Source organism: Pelophylax lessonae (assembly GCF_965119305.1).
Source record: "Pelophylax lessonae genome assembly, chromosome: 6".
NCBI classification, from domain to species: Eukaryota; Metazoa; Chordata; class Amphibia; order Anura; family Ranidae; genus Pelophylax; species Pelophylax lessonae.
Window position 1 is genome coordinate 211,237,041 of NC_138773.1, and position 25,608 is coordinate 211,262,648.

Below are 25,608 nucleotides of genomic sequence, written 5' to 3' on the forward strand. Positions count from 1 at the left end.
GTGCTGGCTGGCTTTTTATTTGCATTTATACAGTGCCACTCTTGACTGCACACCCTTCTATACTGACTGTGGGGGACAGTGCAGGACAGGATGATGAATGTTAGGTAATTTGGCTGTGACTGTCACTGAGGCCCCCTAAAATATTATTGTTACCCACTCTTGGGATATTCATATGCAGTATAATTTAGCTGTCACTGTCACTGAGGCCCCCTAAAATATTATTGTTACCCACTCTTGGGATATTCATATGCAGTATAATTTAGCTGTCACTGTCACTGAGGCCCCCTAAAATATTATTGTTACCCACTCTTGGGATATTCATATGCAGTATAGTTTGGCTGTGATTGTCACTGACGCCCCCTAAAATATTATTGCTACCCACTCTTGGGATATTCATATGCAGTATAATTTGGCAGTGACCATCACTGACGCCCCCTAAAATATTATTGCTACCCACTCTTGGAATATTCATAAGCAGTATAAGCATCTTTCTTTAAAAAGTTCATTATTGATTGCTCAGACACACAGGAGGTCCTTTTTGCTTTGTTGAGTTTCCAGTGTGTCTCTGTGGAAAGAGGAATTACTTACCTGCCTTGAGACCAGTTTTACATGGGCAATTGCATCAAATGCATTAAAAACCTTCAGCCTTCACAATCACTTTAAGGAGGGGGCGGTTTGGGGAGGTACAAACATGACTTCTCCGCCTGTTTTTACTGCCCCCAAACTGCAAGTGCCAGGAATAAGGTAGCTATGGTTGCTTTTTCTCTTCCCCCCTGTACAAAATGCACTTTTCTGCTTGGATCATTTTTGTTTTTCCTGGAGTTCAGCTTTAATACAATATCAAACCCATGTCATAAAATATCATTGTCACTTAGTTTGTATGCATTCTTGGAATAATAAAGTGGCTAATGTAATAATGAAAAGAATGAATTAATAAGTGCACTCCAGTCGATAGATACATCAGAGTGTAGTGTTTGTAGCAAGGAAATCAATAGAACTTATTAGCTCCTACGAAGTCAAGCAATTAGAATACATCGAATAAACTCCAGTGTGCTGTACTGACCTGGGAGAGGGGGCATTCTTTGGCAAGTGTGCTCTGATTCATCTCCTTTAGCAGCATCCGTAAGGCATTGCGGACAGTGGCGTGGTTCCACTGCTCTGCCGGCAGGTCTTCAAGTTTTGAACAACTACAGAGAAAAATGTTACTCAGGAAATATCAAATACGCACAAGGGAACAGAATGCCAGACATATAAAACTCGCATTTCTCCTAGCCAAAAAGGAAGACATAATTGTTCAGATTATGAATTGCTGTAATGCTGAATGGAACGCAGAACCAGATGAATGAAAATGGAATGCAGAAAAGGGTCATTCTAATAATATAACATCATCTGTTATGGTAAAGCCTTTTTTTACATAAAAGTTTTCTAAGTCAGCAAAATTTACATTTGGCCAATGATTACCTTTTAGTGTGTTAATGATTGTTCTAGACCAGCAGTTTTATGAGTTAAACTGGATTTCCACCTTTGCGGCCAAATGTGAGAAAAACTTCACTATATGTTTATGTATTTCCATTCACAGTTAACCAAAAAATACTACTTCCCACTTTTCTACTTGCTTTTCGACAGTAGATTTATTTGTAGGTCTCTATAGGCAATTTATTTTTGTTTGCAATGTGCACATGCTGGACAGATTTATTCAAAAGTGCATTAAAGGGGAACTAAACTGTATCTGAGCACCACATTTTTAATATTTAAAGCAAACTCCCCCATCCATCCATGTCTCCATGCTTGACGTTTTTGAGAAAACACTTTAAAAAACACCCCCTAGTATGTGTAACAGCAGTCATCTTGAATAATGGCAGATGATTCATGTAGCATTTACTTTCTGGAATTCATCTGCCCAGGAGGCTGTGCTTTGCTGAGAAAGCCCCTCCTCCAGGTAAAAGAAAAAAATGTCCATAAAGACTTCTGGGATGTATGACATCACTTTGGCCTAGGCCAGAAACCAGAAGCAACTGAAGAGAAGTAAAAGAAAAGTTTAAGGCCCCTTCCAGATGGGGCGGACTCCATCAATCGGATCAGTCTGCCCAGCGGGGGATCCCTCCGCTGATCCCTACTAAGTAGGCAGATGGCAGGTCCATGTCCAACTCCAGGTGAAAAAAAAGTTTTCCTATCTAGTGGGGCTGTGCCCACACTGTACCTCCCAACTGCTCATTTTTGTGTAGGGGTTAGGCGATATACTTACATAATTTTCCCTGTGCAAGACCCTGTGGCTCCACCCCTCATGCGTGGTCTAGCAGACTGCGGTGGACTGTTCCTGATGTCACCACACCCATAGACCTGCTCTGGATGTGAGGACGTTAGGAACAGACCACTGCTGGATTGTGGGGAACGCTGTTTGCCGTTGGAGCGGAGGATTGGGTGAGTACACAGCTTTCTCTTCTTCCCTGGACAAAACGAGCAGTTAATTTGCACAGAGCAACCCAGATCCTCTGCTTCTCGGGTCCCTAGGATGAAAAACCTTCTGACTTTACAACTCCTTTAAGATATGCTAATGTGAATGTAAACAAATTTGAAGTTGGTTTTATCCCAATTTTGCTGCAAAGGTGAAAATAAACCTCCACCTGGCAGCACTGGTTCAAATCCTAACTACAGCACTACTTGCATAGAGTTTCCATGTTCTCCCTTTTCCCCTGCATAGCCCCCTGCACAGGAAAACTTTTTTTGTCTGGAGTTAAGCTTTAAAGTGACTGTAAAGTCTTGTTTTTTTTTTTTTTAATAACAAACATGCTATACTTACCTCTTCTGAGCAGTGGATTTGCACAGAGCAGCCCAGATCCTCTGCTTCTCGGGTCCCTATTCTCTGCTCCTGGCCCCTCCCTCCTGTCCAGTGCCCCCACAGCAAGCAGCTTGCTATGGGGGCACCTGAGCCGAGCTGCAGCTCAGTGTGTGTATTCAGACACTAAGCTGTCGTTCGGCCCCACCCCCTCTCTCTCTCTGATTGGCTAACTGACTTTGATTGACAACAGCAAGAGCCAAAGGCACGGCTGCTGTGTCTCAGCCAATCAGGAGAGAGAGTACCGGACTGCCGAGGGACTCGTGGACATCGCTGGATTGAGATGGAGCTCAGATATAAGGGGGTGCTACACACAGAGGGCTTTTTATCTTATTGCATAGAATGCATTAGGATGAAAAACCTTCTGACTTTACAACTCCTTTAAAATATGCTAATGTGAATGTGAACAAATTTGAAGTTGGTGTACCCCAATTTTGCTGCAAACGTGAAAATAAACCTCCATCTGGCAGCACTAGGGTTGTTGGTTCAAATCCTAACTACAGCACTAGTTGCATAGAGTTTCCATTTTCTCCCTTTTCCTCCGAGGTACTTCAGTTTCCTCCCGCACTCCAAAGACACTCTGGTAGGTTAATTAACTCCTATCTAATTTGGCCCTAATATGTGAATGTAAGTTAGGATCCTTAGATTGTAAGCTCCTTGAAGGCAGGGACTGATGTGAATGTAAAGCGCTGCGTAAGTTGATGTATCTATAGTACATAAATAAAGTAAACTCTCCACATGCTTGAGTATTTCAGTCTAAGCACAAGATGGGACTACTGTATGCATAAGCAGAGGTTACCTTCAGTAAAACATGCATGACAAAAAAATTGGTAGATCCAGAGACAGAGGTAGCTAAAGTTACATGCAAATCTTCTGTAAAGGTTGAGCTTGGTCCCAACTCTACTGCCTGTTCTGCCTTCCTATTCATCACTGAGGCTGTCCATCACTTGGTTAGCGGGGTAAGGCCAGGCTCCACCTTTACTGGAATTATTAGGAGCGGTATATACATTTACCTGTCACTTCCATCATGTAATTCTTGAGATTTACTGATCATTTAGACATGCTGTTTATGCTTAATGTAACTTCTGCTTATACGTTTTTCAGCATAGTCTTAGTCCCCATTCACACTAGCGCAACTTGTCAGGCGACTTGGTCGCCTGACAAGTCGCAGTGGGTCGCCTGCCTTTGATTAGCACAGGACCCGTTCTAATAGGAGCGACACAAGTCGCTCCGACTTAGAAAAAGGGTCCTGTACTACTTTGGGGCGACCTGGAGGCGACTTGCATTGACTTCAATGATATGAAGTCCGTGCATGTCGCGCCGAGGTCGCGGTGCACGCTGTGCAGCGCGACTTCACAGGTCGCCCCCCCGGCAAATCGTGTCGCCCCTGTGTGAATGGGCTCTTAATTTGCCCAGTTTTGAGATTGTTTTACAATTAAAGCAGACAATTTTGGAAAAATTTACAGATTTCTATATGTACACTACTAGCAAACTACATCTAGACCTAATACTAATCAATGAAAGAACAGTGAGTAAAGCTGAACTCTGGGCACAAAACTCTGGGTATTAACTTTTAAAGGTAGTGTGGTGACATCATCAATGTACTGTACCTAGTCTGTTCAGACAGCAGGATTGTGAGAAGAGCCCAGTAGGTCCACTGACTCCTGGCTGCCTGCAGAAAACTACAGCAAGGGTGGAGACAAGACCAGCCACTCTGAGCAAAGCGAGAGAGCAGCAGGGACTGGTCTTTATTACAGGAAGTTCCTGCATAAATGAACAATGTCACTGAATTACTGAGAAGATCTGGAGGAAATACATAGAGCATACCAGGATTCAAGAATCACAGTGTGCTTCTTGTATTTAGACCATATCTCTCTATCCTGGAGTTCAGCTTTAAGAAAAATCTAAAGCCATATTTTTCGTTTTTTTTAAGTTTTGGAAAAAGTAGGGAAGGGTTTGCAATCCTGCAGGGTTTCCATTTTTGTATGTGTCCTGCTGGAGAGATCTACCCTCTCTGTTTGTTCTAGTGACCCATGTCACCAGGACTTAAAGTAGATCTTCATTCTCTTAATAAGGTTCTCTTCTCCCCATTCCTTCTTCTGTCCTGTACATGAACAATGCTGTCTTTTTTTGTTTGTTTCTTTATTTATCCACCTTTTTTTTGTTCCTTAAAAGCATGCAAGTGTCCATGCCCCCCCCCCCACCCCTCCCCCCATGTATGTCACTTGCTTAGGTAAATTATTCAAGGAAGCATGGTGTTTTTTTCACTAAGGAAGAGGGGGCAGGCATAGCGGCGCATCATCGGGAGGCCCACCTGCTGAACCTGGAAGAGCCAGTGGTCCTATGGATGATGTCACACACAACATGGCAGCGCAGCATAGAGTAGCAGCAGAAGATAGGATCTCAGCAGAACAACGCTGGATCCACTGGAGGGGTGAGCATCAGGAGCAGAATCGACTTCCTGGTAAGTGGAGATAAAAAAAAAAAAGATGGGGGGGGCGGTACGGTGAAGATCCACTTTAAAGTGAGGAAAAAATCCAAAATTAGGGCTTTCTTTGGAAATTATATAGAATTCAATTCTTCCAGTGAGGACATTTTTTGTGGTGACAACTGTCAAGGGCTGGTTCACACCAGATACAGTCTAGTGCGTTTTTAATCTGCATAAAAAATGCATACACAGTGTTTTCTATGTATTCCAATGGTCCTAGTTCACATCAGTGCAGTGCATTCAACAAAAGTAGAACATGCTGCATTTTGTCTGTAAGGAGCGCATTTTTTTAACACGACAAAACACATCAAAAGCGCACCAAAACGCATCAAAAATTGCACTGGAATAAAGATGTTCTTAATTGAGATGAAAAAAGGGGGGGGGGGAATGATCAAAAGTGCAGTGGAATTAATCAAAAACGCACTGGTACGCATCAAAAACATGCATGCAGAAACGCACCCGAAACGCAGAAATTGTGCTGTGAGCTGGCCCTAGGAGAGGATTTCCCTCACCTTGAAGAGATTTCCTCTTACTTCCTGTTATGTCCAGAAGACAGAGAGTAAAGGGAACTCTCCCCAGTGGCAAACAGACAGCAATGGGCGGGTTTAACCCTTCCCTATTCAATTCAACACTAAAAAAGTTTTGGCTTTAGACATACTTTGATTTTTCACACTTGAATATTTGCTACAACGCTGTAGGGAAATACACCAAAGAGGGTCTGCTGGATGGAACCCATGAAGCCCTTATTCTAATTGGACAGTCAGTAATAAATGAATTAAGTAACCTGATTATTATAATGTGAATTGAAGCAGAAAGGAATATGAGGAATATGACCCGCTACTAAAAAATACTAGTTGTCTGTCTGTTATGCTGGTCCGCTGGCTTCAATAATTTCAGACCCACAACAAGCATATATATTAGAAGAACAATCTGAAACCTGAAGAGGGTCAGCACCACAGTCAGGCAACCAGCCTTTTCAATAGGAACGGTCAGCGACAGCATCCTCCGTGCTTCTCTCATGACAAATTTCATGGAAACCAAACCTCCTAGGCCTTGGGTCACCTCACTATAATGAGAACAGTTTGCATGAGAGGGAGAACACAATGTTATGATGTGACGTGCTCAGACGATTAACGAAATGGCAGGTTGTCGTCCTCACAAATTTGCCTACACTACGCCAAGGTTTAAGAGGCCTTACTTCAAATCTGGGCTTGTAAACATTACAACTCTTCCATTACATTGACCCCTACCTTTGTAACTGGATCTTCAGGGTCACCACATGATAGACATCCTGGAGCATGTCAGAAACTGTCACATCTGGTGCGTCTGTAACATAACTGAGAGGCAGGGGATTCCAGCGGCCAATTTTAATGATTCCTGAAAAAGGACAATGCACGCGTCAAACATTCTTCCTAAACAATATCATACCATTAATATTATCACACTTAAAGTAGAACTTTTCTTTTTCATTTTGGATAAAGTAAGTGAGGGTTATTAACCTCTGTCAGTTTTTTTTTTTTTTTGCTGTCTGTGTACATTTACTTCCTGTATTATAGCAAAAATAGAAAGTGAGAGGAAATCCCTGCAAATTAAGGGAATCCCAGGTCACCAAAACTAGTGTCCCTATTTTAAGACTTCCTCTTTTTTATTGTTCTGGGGACAACCCAAAATCTGGGGTTTTCTTTTACTTTCACTTTCAATGATAATGGTAAACAGAACAAATAGAGAGGCATCAATTAAACCTCCTAATAAATCCCCACTCTGTCCAAAGCTAAAAAAATAAATAAATATATATAAATATATATATATATATATATATATATATATATATATATATATATATATATATATATATATATATATATATATATATATTGACTGCAGTTATGCTTAAGTGCCGGTTCACACATATTCGATGTCAGACATTGCATGTGATTCGCATGGCCCTGTTATGCAAATCCGAATTGACATTTCGACTGCGATATGCAAACTGATCTGGGGGTGTCGTTAACTTTGTATTGACACCTCCAGCAATTTGCATATGGCAGTGTGAACTGCCTTAGAGTCAAGTGCGATGCGGGAACCCACAGTGGATTTGCAGGGTTCCTGCATCACATATGTGTGAATCGGCACTAAAAGTTTATGCATAGCTAAGATCTTGCTTTTATATTTTATTGCACTGTAAGGCCTCCTTTAGATAAGGGAATGAGAGTGGACATACAAACTGACCAGCTGTTGCCAGTTTATGTGCGCCCTAAAAAACACCATCCATGGATGCAAAGTGGTTCATTTACTAAAGCTAGAGAGGGCAAAATTAGTCAAAATTTTGCAGAGAAACCAATCAGCTTCCAGGTTTTATTGCTAAAGCCTAACTTAAACAAGCTGAGGTTAGAAGCTGTTTGGTTTCTCTGCAGAATTGTGACTAGTTTTTCCTTCTCTAGCTTTAGTAAATAAACCCCAGTCCTTGGTTGGTCATTGCCTCTATTTGTTGTGCTGCCGCTGTTCACACACACTGTACGCTTGTAGCTGTTCCTCCGCTGATAGCTGCAGGCAGCCGCCTATGTGATTGAGTCCCATGAAATAATGGAAAAGACAATGTAACAGTTTTCAACAAAACAGGAAGTGTGGTTCCTGTGACAAATGTATCACTTTGAAGAGAATTTCTGTCACTTCCTGTTGCACCCTCGGGACAGAAAGGGAAGGGAAATCTCCCCAATGGGTCACAGATAACAATAAACAACAGCAATAAAACCAACACATTTTTAACCTGCTCTATTTAAAACGGGGACACCAACTGAAAGAAAGAGCCGACAATGGTTCTATCACACCACCACACTGTCTAAATCTAAAAACACTTTGGGGTTGATTTATTAAAGGCAAATAGAGTATGCACTTTGCAAAGTGCAGTTGCACTCTGCAAGTGTAATTGCTCCAGAGTTTAGTAAATGAGGGGAAGCTCTGCTGACTTCCATCATCTAATCACTTACAAGCAAAAATGCAGATTTTTATTTTTATTTTCCTTGCACGTGATTGGGTATTCTTTGCAAAGTGAAGCTTTACCTCATTTACTAAGTCCTGGAGCAACTGCACCTACACAGTGAAACTGCAAAGTGCACAGTCTATTTTTCGTTAGTAAATGAACCCCTTTATGTCATCACCAGTGGCGGCTGGTGCTTCTTCAGTCAGGGGGGGGGGGCGGCAGACGGACCCCCCAATCACTCCAGCCTGCCTACCATATCCCCCCTTGTGCCTGTTTACTTACCTTGCTCCGCGGGCCTGACAGGCAGTGGCGGTGGCGGCTTCCCCCTCAGTCTCCATGTTCCCTCTCAGTGGCCGTCTCCTCCCTCTTTCTTGGCCAATAGGATGCCTTCTCCTTTCAGCCAATCGGGAAACAGGTCTCCTGATTGGCCGGGAGGAGAATCAATGTGGCAATAGCGAATATTAATTTCCTATTGTCACACAACTGGGTGGACTCAGGGCGCAGTGCTCTGCGCCCCCGAGCCCACCCTTTTTTGAAGCCTATCAGAGCCTCTGGCTCTAATCACGTGCTTCAAAAAAAAAAAAAAAATCCCCCATTGGAATCCATGCACCTGGCATCCTGTATGTAGATTAGGGGGATGGGGGGGGACAGTGCCCCTGAGCCCCTAATGGATGGGATGCCACGCTAGGAAAACTAAGTTCATGGGACACAAGAGGCCCTTATCTCTTAAGACCTGTTCACACTAGAACACAGTGCGGGAAAGCTGTGTTCCCGCGTGGCTTCCTGCACCAAATTCCAATCGCACTTCCCTTGCAATTTTATGTGGCGGTCAGTGCAAAGTTAACAAAACCCTAAACGCAGGGTGTTTGCCCGCATCGGATCACATGGTACAAAAGTACAATGCGATGCGGTTGCCATGCGTTTTAAAAAGTAATGCATGCACGACTTTTGTTGCAGTGCGGTTTCAGCCCATTCATAATGCACCAAACTGCATGTGAACCACACAGGAACCGCACAGTTAGTATGCGATTCACATGCAGTTCCTAGTGTTAATGGGCTCTAAACCATGTATAAGAGTCGCAATTAAATACAGAAGATTCCTCTTAAGAAAATTATACCATCTGCACACTTTAGTACCCTATATAAGGTATAATATAATACAAAAAAATTGCAATATATAAAAAGCGACTTTAGTAAAAATTCTGAGGCTTGAAAATATAACACAGAATAAAATGAAAAATGCCTTCACAAAAGACGTAAATTGTAATGAAGGCTAGGAACAAATTCCAGTCAGAACATTATTAATGTTTTGAGTCATGCTTACTTGTGGGTGGATATGAAGTCATTTAATCCACAGTGGCGTTAGCATTTGAAACGCTTTATTTACCACACATACCACAAGCATGTTTATTAAATAAACAATCGTATACATTAAACAATATTTTTGGTTAGCCATTTTGTGTTTTTATGTCAACAAAACTTTACTGAGAACAATATATTAGCAAAGGGCCACACATATACCAAAAATCTGCAATGGCAACAGAAAAATTGCTTTATGTTTATGAGACGTTGATAGTAAATCCAGTCTATATAATGGCAAAGGTTATTAGTCTTTACGGCTTTGTAGGATCTCTCCTTAACCCCGTTGTCACCAAGAACAATTATTTATTTATTTGTTTTCCAAAAAAGAAGAACAATTCTAATTTGTGTACAAGCATGTTACAGTAGCCTTCTGATTGCAGGAAGAAGCAGAGAGATTTTTTTATGAATTTGTGTTTTTTTTTTTTTTTTACTTTAAAATGTTTTATTATAGCATCAAAAATATAACATTGGTTTGTCAGTTTTTTCCTGTTAAAGCGGAGTTCCGGCCTCAAATACCTTTTTTAACTAAAAATACCCCTATAATACTAATCCATCGCCCTTTACAGAACCGCTATTCTCATACTTACAAGGTGTACAGTATTGGATTTTAGTCAAAATCTTACTTTTAAAAACGCTGCCTGGGCGCGGCCATCTTAGACGTGGGCATCTGAAGCCACAGTGTAATCTGCTGTGTCCTTCTTCCTGATTCCAGGAAGTGTTCTGGGAGTTCTTCCTGATTCCAGCCTCCTGGGAGTGATGACAAACCGCTCCCAGGATGCAATGGAAAGGTGGAAGTGATGTCGGTGGCCGCGGCCACAGAGGGGGGAGAAGGAGGTAGTACAATCAAAAATGCCCTGAAAATAAGGTAAGGGACCCCCGAAAAAAATTGAAAATGCCCAATTATTGATCAGCATAGCGAGCACTCCAGGAATCACTAAAGTTGCAAAATAGGCCGGAACTCCGCTTTAAGGCTGGCAAAGAACGGCTCATAATGTGAATTCCGGATTTCAGATGAAATTCAATCCAACTTCTGTAGGGTCCAGGTGGAAAATTATCAGCGGAATAGTGACACCATCCTACAGGCGACAAGGGGGTGTTGCATTGCTTCCTCACCGCCTGTCAGTAGTCAGTAATCTATGGGGCACAATCTGAACACGGATCTGGCTTCTGAGGAAAGGAAGATTTAGATACATGCAGGGCTTTTTTTCCCCGGGAATAGGTGCAGGTACTCCCCTCTTCTGAGTCACCCCTTGTCTCCACCCCTACCCACCTCCGAGCGCTGTCCTTTGGTTCCACCCTCTACCCACCTCCCTGTACCCCCCCTTTTAGAGAATACAGAACCAAGTATCATGTTGTGGTTTTAGGTAATTTGTACAGTATTTGTTAATGATAACTAGAAAAGCAGCAATAATAGACCCCCCTAACAATAGATCCCCCCAGCAACAATAAATCCTCCCCTGCAAAAATCTCCCTCCCCTGCAACAATAGACCCCCCCCCCCAATAATAGCCCCCCAGCAAAAATAGTTCCCCCAAGCAAAAAAAAAAAAACCTCCACTGCAACAGTAGCCCCCCCCCCCCCACAACAAAATGCCCTCCAGCAACAATAGAACAATAGATTCACCCCTGCAACAATAGATCCCCCAGTAGCCAGCATCAATAGTCACCCCACTGACCTCAGCACCCCTTTGCCATTGCATACATTCAGACTGGAGGTGCCGGAACTGCGTTACCCCGCGTTCCCGCTGAAAAAAAGCCCTGGATACATGTCTAAATCTAACCTTATAGACTTCTCACAGAGATCATAGTGCATTCCCTGATTAGGCCACATTCACACCTGCGAATGGGCCCGACAGCGTTTACCTGGAGGAACTCCAATGTGGGTTCCCAGCGATTAGTTGTGGGAGGCAGCCTCATTAAAAGTGACCGAAGGCTGCCTGCTCCTGCAGCTAATTGTGTAACATGTAATTGCTGTGTATTGATCACCTGCGAGCGATCAGCCTGGGACACAGACTGTTTTGCATTTGAAGCCCATCGCTTGCAGGTGATTGCTGCATAGTAGTTACTTGCAAGCAGCCATGATTCGTTTCAATGAGGCTTCCTCCCAAAGCTAATAGCCAGGAACCCCCACTGGAGTTTTCGCATGTAAACGCAGTTGCGTCTGTGTGAATGTAGTCCCTTTATCTGCTTTTTTCTCCAGAAGGATGGCACTGTCTATGTCAGCACACTTTGCAGGGCCTGAATCTATCTGTGAAGTTCTTGGCTATGTTCCCAGTTGACCTAAAAGATCAGCCCCCTGCCGCAGCCCCCCTCCCCTTGTGTGGTGCTACAAAGTTCATATGTTGGGACAAAAAACACCAAGCCAATGCTTCCTCCTGCCTGCAGCAGACAGGTCTCCAGCAATGGTTTACAGATAAGACAGCCTTTCTCAACATTTTCATCAGGTCTCAGGGAACCCCGGCTAAAAAGGACTATATTTGCCACTCATGATACATTAGTGCATAGCTGCCAACATTTAAATAAAATTTCCAGGGACACTTTGCAGCACAGCTATCAATTACCACACCCACTTCCCTGAAGCTCCGCCTACTCTGCATAATTAACCACTTAAGCCCCGGAATATTTTACCCCCTTCCTGACCAGGGCCTATTTTGCGATTCGGCACTGCGTGACTTTAACGGACAATTGCGCGGTCGTGCGACACTGTACCTAAACGAATTTGACGTCTTTCACACAGCGCGGAGACACAGCTGTCATCCTTCTGCTCAGCGGGGGAATCGGCGGATCGATCCCCCGCTGAGAAAAGCGGAGTCCGTTTGACAGACACAGTGTGTGAAAGAGCCCTTAGTTTTAACACTACCCTCCCCCCAAGACAGACAATGCTGCTATCTGCTGTGCCTCCTGTTCTCATTCCTCCAGATTTGTGGCTCACTGATACAGGAGGTTTGTTATTGGCCAGATCACCAGGTAAAAACAGAGGGAAAAAAAGATAGATAAAGGAAAACTGATGCAGCCATCAAATCTAATGATTGGTAAGCTGCAATATAATAAATTTTTTGTTATGGGTTTAATATGGCTTTAAGTTCTGCTTTAAGAAAAATTATTTTGGACCACATAAATCCTGCAGAATTTGTTACGGAAATCTTCCAACGTGCTGGAAATGTCTGATATTTGATATTGAAATAGTTTGCAAAAGTAGAAATTTCTTGATTGAGAGCAAAACGGGAAAACCCTGAGGTCAAGTGGCTGGTAATGAAGTGTATGTCCACTTTATGCCATTATCTCTCAGTAAATATGATGTAGCTGTATTCACACAATCATGTGCAAGGGAGAAAAAAACAAAGCCAAAGTAAAAATTAGGATTGGCTGGACAAAGTAAACATAGCTACACCCAGGGCTTTTTTTTGTCAGAAAATAGGTGCGGGAACTCTCCCTTTCTAAATCACCCCTTGTCTCCCCACCTACCCACCTGTGAGGCACAGATCCTTGGTTTCTCACCCTACCCACCTTCCAGTACCGCTCCTTTTAGAGAATACAGAAGCAAGTATCAAGTCATTTGTATGGAATTTGTTAATGATAACAAAAAATGCAGTAAAATAGATTCTCTGCAGCCAGCCACAATAGACCCCAAACAACAATAGATCCCCCCCTCCAGCAACAATATACCCCCCACAACAAAAGACCTCCAGCAGCAACAACAGATCTCCCTACATCCAGTATCATTAGACCTCTCCTTCAACAGTAGATCTCTCCCAGCAGCAATTGACCTCCCCCCATCAACATAAGACCCCTTTTCCACAGCAACAATAGATTTCCCACCAGCAACAATAGACCCCCACATAAAAACAGACCCCCCCCCCCCCCAGCAACAATGAATCCTTTGTCCTTATACTGAACAAAAACAATAGTCTACATACGACCGGCCATAATACTATCGAAAAAGCCTAGAAATGTATTACAGCTTATATGAAGATCCCATGTACAATGGCTACATGACTACATTTCAGCACACTATACAAGGTGTCACATGGATAAATGCTTTCAGTTTATGGAAACCATAGAGCAAGGGGCATATTTGTGGTCTCCTGCTCAGTCTGTTATTACTAGTAGGGGTTGTTACAATTACATGTGCTTATTAATTATTAAGCCTATATTACAAATTCCATAAAGACCTCACACTTAAGTGGCACCATTTAATTGGAACTTAAAGAGCGGAGGATTAAAAAGGGCTCACTTTAATTAAAGGCTCAGGCGATATTTACAGGGGGGGTTTAAAGAGAAACACAAGAGAGCAGCAAAACTCTAGATCTGATTCCAAGATGGGGAGTCACTATAATTTTGGTCAGAACCACACGGAGAAAAATGTATCTTTTAAAGAAGGTATTATTCAGCCTAAAAGCGCCACTAAAGCAAGAAACAAAAAGAGTGTTCATTTATACAGGGGGAACGCCGGGACTGTACTTAAGAGCTTTTTGTGAGGTTTCATACAGAAGGGCAATTTTCTGCTAAGTATATTTAAGATGTTTACATTCAATTTTCCTAAATAACCCATACTCATCATTCCAGGTCCACGTATTAATGTGCTTTAGTCATAGAAAAAAAAAAAGATCAAAAAGTAAAAAAATGATATAAAGAGTTGTGTTTATCTTTTAATCTGTTACCACAATTGTATATTGCAACGCAAAATAAATTTAATAAAAGAAAAAAGCTATAAGTGAAGAAATCTCTTATTTTAACTACTTCTGGACCGGAAGATTTTCCCCCTTAATGACCCCTATTTTGTGATTCGGCACTGCGTTATTTTAACGGACAATTGCGTGGTCGCGCGACGCTATACCCAACCTTAATTTATGTCCTTTTTTTCCCCACAAATAGAGCTTTCTTTTGGTGGTATTTGATCACCTGTGCGATTTTTATTTTTTGCGCTATAAACAAAAAAATGTAAATAATAAATAATAATTTAAAAATAAAACAACAATATTTTTTACATTCTGCTATGTGACATTCTCAAAAAAAAAATTAAAAATCAAATTTTTTTAACATTTTAGGCCAATTTGTTTTCTGCTACATATTCATATTTTTGGTAAAAAAAAAATCGCAATAAGCGTACTTTGATTGGTTTGCACAAAAGTTATTGCATCTACTAACTACGGGAAAGATTTATGTCATTTTTATTGGTTTTGTTTTTTTTTCATTAGTAATAATTACGGCAATCTGTGATTTTTTTCCGGGACTGAGACATTGCAGTGGACAGATCGGACCCCTAACTGACATTTATGACACTTTTGGGGGTACCAGTGACATTACTACAGTAATCAGTGCTCAAAATATGCACTGTTACTGTAATAATGACACTGGCAGGGAAGGGGTTAACAGTATAGTATCATGGGGTTAAATGTAAGTCTAGGGGAGTGATTCTAACTCTATGGGAGTTTGAGTTGTAAAGTGATCACAGAGAGATGCGATCCTACATAGCAGGATCACATGGGCTCTGTGATCACTTCAGGGAGAAGAGCGGTCGGCTGTGTTCACATCAGCCGACCGTCCTGTGTCAGGCGGCAATCGGAGCCTGACACACGCATCGGCATCCCCGCTGACGATCCGCGGGGGGGCACGCGCCCCCCTAGCGGCCTTCAGGTGAGCACGTAGGTCTACGTCGTTTTGCCTGCCCAAGCCACCCTGCTGCAGTAAAAAGGCGGGTGGTGGTCAGGAAGTGGTTAAACAAAGATAGAGGGTTGTATTACTAAAGGAGAAGAAATAGTTCACTTTACAAAGTTAGGTTAGTAAATAAGAAGATGTGCTAATCATATTCAAGGGAGATGATTGGATTTTTTCTTACACGTGACATGGGGATTGAAGTGAACACACATTCATCTTATTTATAATGCACAGTTAATATTTACTTTGCTAAGTTAAAAAAATGTATAAAGTATTTTTTTTCTTTTTTGGATACCCTAGTGGCGGGTTTTTGCCTCTTTCAATTGTTTTTGCCATACTTGTCTAATTAGGGAGATTTCCCTTCACTTCCTGTCCTGTAGAGTTAGAGGATTTAGTTCCAATGTGAAGGAAATCTCCTCTTAGGCAGTTATCAGGTAACTAGTGTCCCCTTTCTATTCCTCTTCTGTTGGCAAATCAAATGTTTAGATTTGTCCTCGCTTTCATTTCCGTGGACACAGGTGATCAGGACAAATTTGAGAGAGTGAATCAGGCACACAAACAGCAATAAAAACCTCACAGTGGTTACAAGTCAACCCCTTATCACGCTATCCAAATCTAAAGACAAAAGGTGGTAGACTGTCCCATGGTGTCATCATATTCAATATAGGGCTAAGGACTTTGCTTTGGTCCTACTGACGTCAGAACCTTAGTTTGCTGGAGCATGGGAAAGAAGAAGCTGTTGGACTGGTCCAGCTAAGGGGAGGAAAGGAGGCCAGGGTATGCAAATGTTATATTTTTTTGCTCCTCTAGACCAGGGAACTTTTGGCCCGACGGCTGGTTTTTGGTCTGAAGCAGGGGTCTCCAGGGTCTGCAGGGGCCTCCAGCCTTTATCTGGCCCTTGGATTACTATTGATATGAGGTTCTTTTCCTCTGACACCTACTATCAGGCACTATTTGTTCCACTAACATCTATGAAGGCGCAGTATTCCTTCCACTTATACCAATTATTGGGCATTACTCCTCTTCCTGCGGACCACCAACCTTACGGCCATGATTATTCTCACTGATGCTGGGCATGAGACACCCCCCCCCCATTGGCCACAATCAGGACCCCTAAAGTCTAAGGGCTCTTTCACACGGGCGTTCCGATCAGATCCGCCTGTCAGTTTTTTAGGCGGATCTGATCGGATGCCCCATTCAGCCCTATGGACATGTCCTCTGACACCCGCTGCCATCCGCATCCGATCCTGTCTGTGAAATCCGGACGGATGGAAACCCTATTTTCCATCCGTCCTGGGGATCAGATCAGATGGGATTCCCCATAGAGAGCAGCGGGGCTCTGACACCTCCCTCTCCACACACAGTGCGGAGACGGAGCTGTCATACGCCGGCTTAGCGGGGATCGGCGGATCGATCCCCGCTGAGCAGAGCACGGTCTGCAACGGAATGCGGACCGTGTGAAAGGGGCCCTAAGCAGCCTTTTTCAACCAGGGTGCCTTGAGGTTTCTGCCCACAAATTGTATTCAAGCCGGCGTGTGGATGAAGGCTGCCCTTTTAGTTACACTAAACTTAAAGGTTTTTATTGTGCACCATTACAACCTTCTAGCTGCCGGTGTCCAAATGACCAATGGCATCATCAGTTGATGAAGAAGATGTCAGTCGCCTGCATAGCATTTTTTTTTACCCTCCCCTGCCCCTCTCCATTAGCGTTGGGGGTCACATAAGCTAAGGGATGGAGAAAAACTGAGGGAGAATTGAAACATTGGACTACTAGTCAGTACCAGTTTGCAAAAGTTAATTTGCTTTGAAAGAAAAAAATCACCTCTAATGTTGGGTGTCTTGCTTGGACTTGCGGACGTTGCTGCATTATGTACAACTATTAGAATAGCTTTTACATGTTAAAATGGGGTGCCTCAAGACTGTCCATCATTTTTTAAAGGGTGCCTCGAGACTGTCCATCATTTTTTAAAGGGTGCCTTGAGACTGTCCATCATTTTTTAAAGGGTGCCTCGAGACTATCCATAATTTTTTAAAGGGTGCCTCGAGACTATCCATAATTTTTTAAAGGGTGTCTCGAGACTATCCGTAATTTTTAAAGGGTGGATTTGCTGAAAAAAGGTTGAGAAACACTGGTCTAAAGGACAGTAAGCTGGCCCTTTGTTTGAAACATTTGGAGACCCCGGCTTCAGACCAAAAACCAGCAATTAATCTGTGCAGTGCAGGCACAACCCCACTACAAGCGTTCATTTCTTAGGTACCTGGAATTGGGCTTTAAGTAAATCAACCTGCCCACAATAAGTGCCGGTTCACACTATAGCGTGTGCGGCGGTCGCATGTAATATCGGAGCGCACTGCTCCTTCATTACATGCGATCGGATGTGCAGTGCGAATTCAGCCATACACTTTGTATGTCTAAATTCGCACTGCACCCGCACAAAAGTCGCACATGAGGCATTTTTTTCAGCCGCATCAGGATCGGATGGCACAGTGGTTCACACTTGTGCGATCCGATCCTGTGCGAACTGTCAGATCGCACTGCGATATGCGATCAAACTGGGGGTGTCGTTAGCATTTCATTGACACCCCCAGCGTATCGCATATGGCAGTGTGAACTGCCAGATGTGCGTTTGCGATGCGGGATCACGCTGCATATTCGCAGCGTTCCCGCATCGCACAAGTGTGAACCAGCACTAACTACAGGAAGGCAGTCTGAAAACTTTCCAGTTCAGTTCTGATTTCACAACAATCACATAGGTAACAAATGCTTTCTGTTAAAAAAAAAAAAAAAAAACATTTGGCATGGTTCCTTTTTTTGTTGTCAGGATCATACAGAAAATCTGAATTCTTCATCCTTCTTGTCAGTCTAATAGAACTGAGTGGCTTTAAAAAAAAAAAATGCCATCGGGGGTTTTCTCTGGTCTAGGAGCTCAAATCTCTCTGCAAACATGCACTTTCAGATCACCCAAGCATGCCTGTTTACACCAAGGACAGTGATAACTAAAAGACAATAGGAGGAAAACGTGTGTCCTAGTTGATCTCAAGGGATAATAGTTGCCACAAGGGGATATCCTATCTGGTAACTGATTCATATTCTTTCTTTGATTGTCTATGAGTGCGTGTCTATTGAAGGATCTTTTACAAAAAAGATCTTCTGCTGGTCAGATCATGCCTGTACACATCTGCCTGAAATACATGCTTACCTCGTTTGCTGAGTGGTACTATACAGGGGACTAAAGAAAACTGATATCAAAGCAAAGTATTTACCACCAGTTGCACTCACAAATACATGTATTTTTTCTTTATGAATATACAACTACATTCATTGGTGCTTGTTTTTTATCTCCCTAAAACTCTGTTTAGGTACCAGTCCACATATATGCAGTGCGGGAACCCTGCAAAGCCACTGCGGGTTCCTGCATCACATTCAGCTCGCAGGCAGTTCACACTGCCATTTGCGAATCGCTGGGGGTGTCAATACAAAGTTAACCACACCCCAAGATCAGTTTGCATATCGCAGTGCGAACTGTCAGTTCGGCCATGAATCGGATCACAGAGCTGTGAACACCCATGCGATCCGATTCTGGTGCGTACCCAAAAAAGGGTCCTGTGCGAGTTGTGTCCGGATGCGATGCAAATTCATCCATGCAATCTGTCTTGCAGAGCAGTGTGCTCCGAGTCACATGTGATGTCTGTCATTGCACATATGTGAACGGGACTCAAGGTTTAAACTAGGGATTGACCGATTATTGGCAAAGCCGATATATCAGGGGCCGATATGCACTTTCCTGGATATATCGGAATCAGCCCCTGAGGTTACCGATATTGCCGATATTTCGGGAAAGTGCATGTACCGGAGTGATGCCTGCAGCTAGCGGCATCACGCCGGTACCAGCGTCCATAGCCGGCGGTCAGCTGTCTTGTAATGACAACCGATGAGGCTGAGAAGCCGCTCGGCCGTCATTACAAGGAGCGGGAGGGGACGTCCCCCCTTCCGCGGCTCGCCCGGGTCTCCTGTTCCACCGGGAGACCCAGGCAACCAGCCTGCACGCCTGCCGAAGTCCCGATCAAAGCCGCATTGGGCTCTGATCGGGTCTCCATGCAAAAACCCGGAAGTGATATCATGACATCACTTACGGGTACTCGGCGCACGATTAAAAAAAATGACAGCATTCAAAACAGCCAAACTTGGTGTTTTGAATGCTTTAAAGTGCAGAGGAGGGGTTTGGGGTATTTTAGACCCCCAGATCCCTCCACAACAGTACCTGTCAAGTGCTAAAAATTAAAAAAAAATGTTTTTTAAATGTACGAAAATATCGGCTAATATCAGCCGATACCAATATGCATTGGCCAAAATATCGGTATCGGCAACAAAAAACCGATATCGGTCGATCACTAGTTTAAACTAATGAAAACACACGTTTAGCTAAAAGAAGATGTCATCAAACACTGGTTTATGTTTACAGTAGACATGTGCGGTTCGTTTCGTTCCAAATAAATATTCGGACAAATTTTTCATTATTCAGAGATTCGGATGTATCCGAATACCCGAATTGCAGTATAAACCAAGTTTACTGAATGCTCAGAATAACAAAACGAAATTTGTGCAAATTTCGGAAATTCAAATCAAATTTTACATCAAATTCCATTTGAATTCGAACTGTAAACATATTTCTGAAATCAAAGACTGTGCGTGTTATTAGAGTACCATTTCGAAATAATTCTGTTTTTTTAAAGCCAAAGATGATTTAACCTCTTGCCGACCGCCTACCGTAGTATTACTGCGCCAGAGCCGCTCGGCTGCGAAAAATCATGTAGTACTACGTGATTTCAGGCATAAGGTCTTGACGGCGCGCGTGTGTGTCTAAACACAGCGGGAGGCAGGCCGCGGGAGGAGCGGCAGCGATTGCCACCAGCCTCCTGCGATCGTCAGATAAACTGCCAGAAGACCCGCCTGCTTATGTAAACAAAGCAGGCGTGTCTTCTGACAGACAGGCAGAGAGGGATCAGAAGTTTCAGCTAAGCTACAACCCTGATCTTTCTGTGCCTGTCACAGAACCATTCCCCTACATAGTCAGTAAGCATATTTAGGCATACATTAACCCCTTTGATCACCCCCAGTGTAATATATATCATAATATTTAGCACTGATTACTGTATTAATGTCACTGATCCCCAAAAAGTGTCAAAAATGTCAGTTAGGGGTCCGATCTGTCCGCTGCAATGTCGCAGTCCTGCTAAAAATCGCTGATCACCGATATTACTAATAAAAACAAAAAAATAAATAAAAATTCAAAAAATCTATCCCGTAGTTTGTAAATGCTATAACTTTTGCGCAAACCAATTAAAATACGCTTTTTGGGATTTTATTTTACTAAAAATATGTAGGAGAATACAAATTGGCCTAAACTGATAAAAAAAAATAGATTTTTAAAATGATTTTATTGGGAATGGTTTATAGCAGAAAGTAAAAAATATGGCGTTTTTTTTTTCAAAATTGTCGCTCTTTATTTGTTTATAGTGCAAAATCTCAAAACCGTCGAGGTGATCAAATACCACCAAAAGAAAGCTCTATTTGTGGGGAAAAAAAGGACATCAATTGCATTTGGGTACAGCGTCACACAACCGCGCGATTTTTCGTTAAAGTAACGCTGTGCCGAATCGCAAAAAATGGCTTGGTCATTAAGGGGGTAAAACCTTCCGGGGCTGAAGTGGCTAAAGAGTCATTGTAATAATTTGATGAAGATTTTTCTTTTGTTTGTTTCTTTGTCACATTCAAATAAAAAATAAAAAAGTTTTCGATTCGACCGATTTTAAATGTATTGATTAGAATGTTTTGAATCGAAAAAAATTGGTAAATTCGAAGAAAATTTGAAAACGACATAAAATGCAGCACAGTGGTGTAGTGGTTAGCACTTTCACCTAGCAGCAAGAGGGTTGCTGGTTCAAATCCCAACCATGACACTACCTGCCTGGAGTTTGCATGTTCTCCCTGTGCCTGTGTGGGTTTCCTCCGGGCACTCCGGTTTCCTCCCACACTCCAAAGACATGCTGGTAGGTTAATTGGATCCTGTATAAAAAAATTGGCCCTACTGTGTATGTATGTATGTGAGTTAGGGACCTTAGATTGTAAGCTCCTTGAGGGCAGGGACTAATGTGAATGTGCAACGTATATGTAAAGCGCTGCGTAAATTGACAGCGCTATATAAGTACCTGAAATAAATAAAACAAATTCTGAATACCAATCCCGAGTACAAATTAAACAAATCAACTGAATTTATTGAAACTAAACAATTCGATTAACGAATCTAAACAAAATGAAACAAAACACATTTTTTCGTCATGCACATGTCTAGTTTGGAGAACTTCAGCAGTTACAAAACTCTGGCAAAGGATCTATCCCTGTGACTCCTAACATGAAGTCTTAGGGCTCTTTCAGTTTTTTAGGCGGATCTGATCGGATCCTCCATGCAGCTCTATGGGGCAGCGGGTGTCAGCGGAGGTCACCTCCGCTGACACCCGCTGCCATCCGCATCCGATCCTGTGCTGAAATCTGGACAGATGGAAACCCTATTTTTCCATCCGTTCAGTAATCGGAGCGGAGCAGATCTGATGAGAGCGGACAAGCGGTCCGCTCTCCTCCGATCCCCCATAGAGGGCAGCGGGTGCTGAGACACCTCCCTCTCCGCTCTGCAAGCGGAGACGGAGCTGTCATCCGCCCGGCTCAGCGGGGATCGCGGATCGATCCCCGCTGAGCAACACGGATCCGCCTGCGGAGGCGGACCGTGTGCAAGAAGCCTTAGGGTCCTTTCACACGGCCGCTCCGTGTGTCCGCAAATCATCCAATCCGTTTGCGGATGATTTGCGGACATAATGTAAGTGAATGGCACTGCGGGTGTCAGCGGAATACCATCCGCTGACACCCGATTTTCCTCCTGTCAGTTCTGTTACGTTTTTACGAACGGAACAGAACCCTATTTTTCCTTCCGTGTAAAAAACGCAAAGGAAGGAAAATCGGATGTCAGCGGTGTCATCCGCTGACATCCGCAGTGCCATAGACATACATTATGTCCGCATATCATCCGCAAACAGATGGGATGATATGCGGGCACACGGAGCGGATGACAGAAATGTCATCCGCTCCGTGGAAAAAAAAAAAAAAAGTCCCGCAGCGGACCTTTCACACGGAGCGGCCATATGTCCGTTTTTCCATTTGCGGATAAAAAAAGGGACATAATGTATCTCTATGTAAATACGGATGTCATCGGATGATCATCCTCTGACATCCGTTTTTTGTCAGTTCAGTTCAGTTCAGTTTTTTTGAACGGAGGAGAACCCTATTTTTTCTTCCTTTCAAAAAACGGAACGGAAGCAAAAACGGATGTCAGTGGTGTCATCCGCGGATGAAAAACGGACATACGGACCGGATGACACAAGTGTCATCCGTGTCCGTTACAAAAAAAAAAAAGGACCTGATCGGGCAAAAAAAAAGGAACGCCCGTGTGAAAGAGCCCTTACTTCATCTGCTGCGGTATAGGGAGTCTCTATTTTCCATGTGCTAAGGAGTTCCTAACGTAAAAGAGATTTTGGACATCCAGTAAGGAAAATGAGATCCTTAGTAGGAGCAACAGCAGGTGAGTAATCCTTTGAGCTCCAGCACAGAGACTTTGCCAGAAGAGATATAAAATATTATTAGGTAATAAATGAATTATCTGCTTAGATGGGTCAACCCTTTACAATCGGGTGACATAAACAGTAATAAATCAAAGCACTTCAAGGTAAGAAAACAAATTGTTGTTTAACGTTTATTGTAGCCTGACAATGAACACTTTTCACTCCAAATGTTGCCTGCTGATATGTGTTCCTTGTTAATAACTCTAAGAAAACAATGTGCATTACGACCTTGGAGGGCTCTATTCATTCCTGTTCAAAGAGACTGGGAATTTAGTAGGAACCTGAAATCCTGTGGCACACCCCCCTACCGACCTACCTTTCCGAGCACCCGTGCTTTCAGTTAGGACATTGTTTTCTAACAGGAAAATTTCAGGGCCAGATGATATATGTATGTTTTTAAAAGAATGGCATGCTGTACATTGTGTTGATCGGTTCAAGGATATCACCCCTATGAATGGCAAACAGCAAATGGCTCCAGTGGCAACAGAAGCAGTTTAGCTTTTCTTCTAACAATGCCATGTCAGATAGTTCTTTTAGCTGGAAGTTCACCCGAGTTTTTGTATGCAGAAAACATAGCAATGAATGTATTATCTGGATACAAATGCACAAGTGGAAGAAAATGTAACAAAAACTATACGTAAAAGCAGACTTTCTTTGTAAAACCAGAATAGTTAATACATAGGGGGTTGGTTTACTAAAACTGGGGCATGCAAAATCTGGTGCAGCTGTGCATGGTAACCAATCAGCTTCTAACATCAAAGATTTACCCCCTTAAAGCGGAGTTCCGGCCACCGAATTGTTTTTTTTTTATAAACACTTCCCAAACAGTGATCCACCGCCCTTCATACATCCGCTAATCAGGTTTTAGACAGTTTAATAATTGATTGGCAATCATAAAATCTTACTTTATAAAAAGTTTGCTGACCGCCGCCATCTTTGTCCTGGTCACCCGAAGCCGCAGTATGCAAATGTATGCCCTGCTTCCTGCTTCTAGCTCATTGTGCAAGCTGTGAGAGGAGCCCGGCTGCCTACATCACTGCCCATTGCCTCCTGGGAGTGATGAGTAAGAGCTCCCAGGACGCATTGCAGGACAGGAATTGACAGCGCGGGCCGCGGCCACAGAGGGAGGAAGTGGAAGGAAAGGTGAGTATATTTTCTTCTGAAACAAGGTAAGTAAAAAAATCAAAATTCGGGAATATCCAATTCTTTTTCAGGTGACAATAAGGAAGCGGATGGCACGAAATCTAATGTAACGATTTTGCGGCCGGAACTCCGCTTTAATGACCAGGCCATTTTTTGCGATTCAGCACTGCGTTATTTTAGCTGATAATTGTGCAGTGGTGCGACGCTGTACTCAAATAAATTTTTTGTCCTCTTTTTCCCACAAATAGAGGTTTCTTTTAGTGGTATTTGATCACCTCTGCAGTTTTTAGATTTTGCGCTATAAACAAAAGAAGAGTGACAATTTTGAAAAAAACCCATATTTTTTACTTTCTGCTATAAAACATTCCCAATAAAAAAAATGTAAAAATCTAATTTTTTTATCAGTTTAGGCCAATTTGCTTTGGTGGTATTTAATCGCAAATCTGAAAAAATAAAATATATATGTTTTTTACTTTCTGCTACATAACTTTCCCAATTAACAAAACATTTAAAATCAAATGTTTTCATAATTTTAGGCCAATTTGTATTCTGCTACATAGTTTTGGTAAAAAAAATTCCAATAAGCGTATTTTGATTGGTTTGCACAAAAGTTATCACGTCTACAAACTAGGGGAAAGATTTATGCCATTTTTATTTTTTTTATTTTTTTTTACTAGTAATGGCAGCGATCAGCGATTTTTAGCGGGACTGGAACATTGCCCCGGACAGATCGGACACTTAACTGACATTTTTGAAACTTTTGGGGGGGACATTACTACAGTAATCAGTGCTAAAAATATGCAATGTTACTGTACTAATGACACTGGCAGGGAAGGGGTTAACCCAGGGGCGATCAAAGGGTTAAATTTATGCCTAGGGGGTGCTTTCTAACTGTGGGGGGGGGTGGGCTTATGGAATCAACACAGGGACCTGTGTTTCTAAATAGGAGGAACACAGGAGTCCTGTGCGGATTGTTAAGAGAATAGCGGTCTGCTGTGTTTAAACAGCAGACCACCATTCTCTCTCCACGGGGAGTGATCGTGGGTGCCCAGAGGCAATTGCGGCCGCTTGCCCCACTCTTGTACAGGTACAGCGATTCGTGGGAACCTGCCGCCGTAAATCTGTGTTGGCTGGTCGGCAAGTGGTTAAAGTGGTTGTTACCCTAAAGAAAAAGAAAAATCCTGTTTCCTTATAGCAGGTTAAACAGCACAGTGCTTGTGCTGTCTAACCTGACCCTCTGGAAACTGTAAAAAACCTGGCTGATGATTGATCCTGCCAGTTTCTGCCCCTCCCCTCCCCCCCTCTGTAAACTGACCATGAATTATGATGGCTGCTGAGCTCTGACATCGTGGTCAGTTTACATGCTTCTGTCATCCGCTGTCTTTCCTCTCTGCTCTCCCCCATCCTTTCCCCCTCCCCTCCTTGCCTGTCAGCTCAGGAGTCTGTGTCTCTGTCTCTGCCCCCCCCTGCTG

General features: G+C 42.9%; 1 protein-coding gene across 4 annotated transcripts in view; it reads right to left on the bottom strand.

Moving 5' to 3' along the window:
• Positions 1 to 25,608, bottom strand: part of SATB2 (SATB homeobox 2) — a 289,250-nt gene that overhangs the window by 151,051 nt on the left and 112,591 nt on the right. For all 4 annotated transcript variants that reach the window (XM_082261098.1, XM_082261096.1, XM_082261097.1 and 1 more), the window contains exons 4-5: positions 6,575 to 6,701; positions 1,064 to 1,187 (exon numbers count right to left, since the gene is read on the bottom strand). In XM_082261098.1, the coding sequence (XP_082117224.1) occupies positions 1,064 to 1,187; positions 6,575 to 6,701 (251 nt within the window). The remainder of the gene's footprint in view (positions 1 to 1,063; positions 1,188 to 6,574; positions 6,702 to 25,608) is intronic.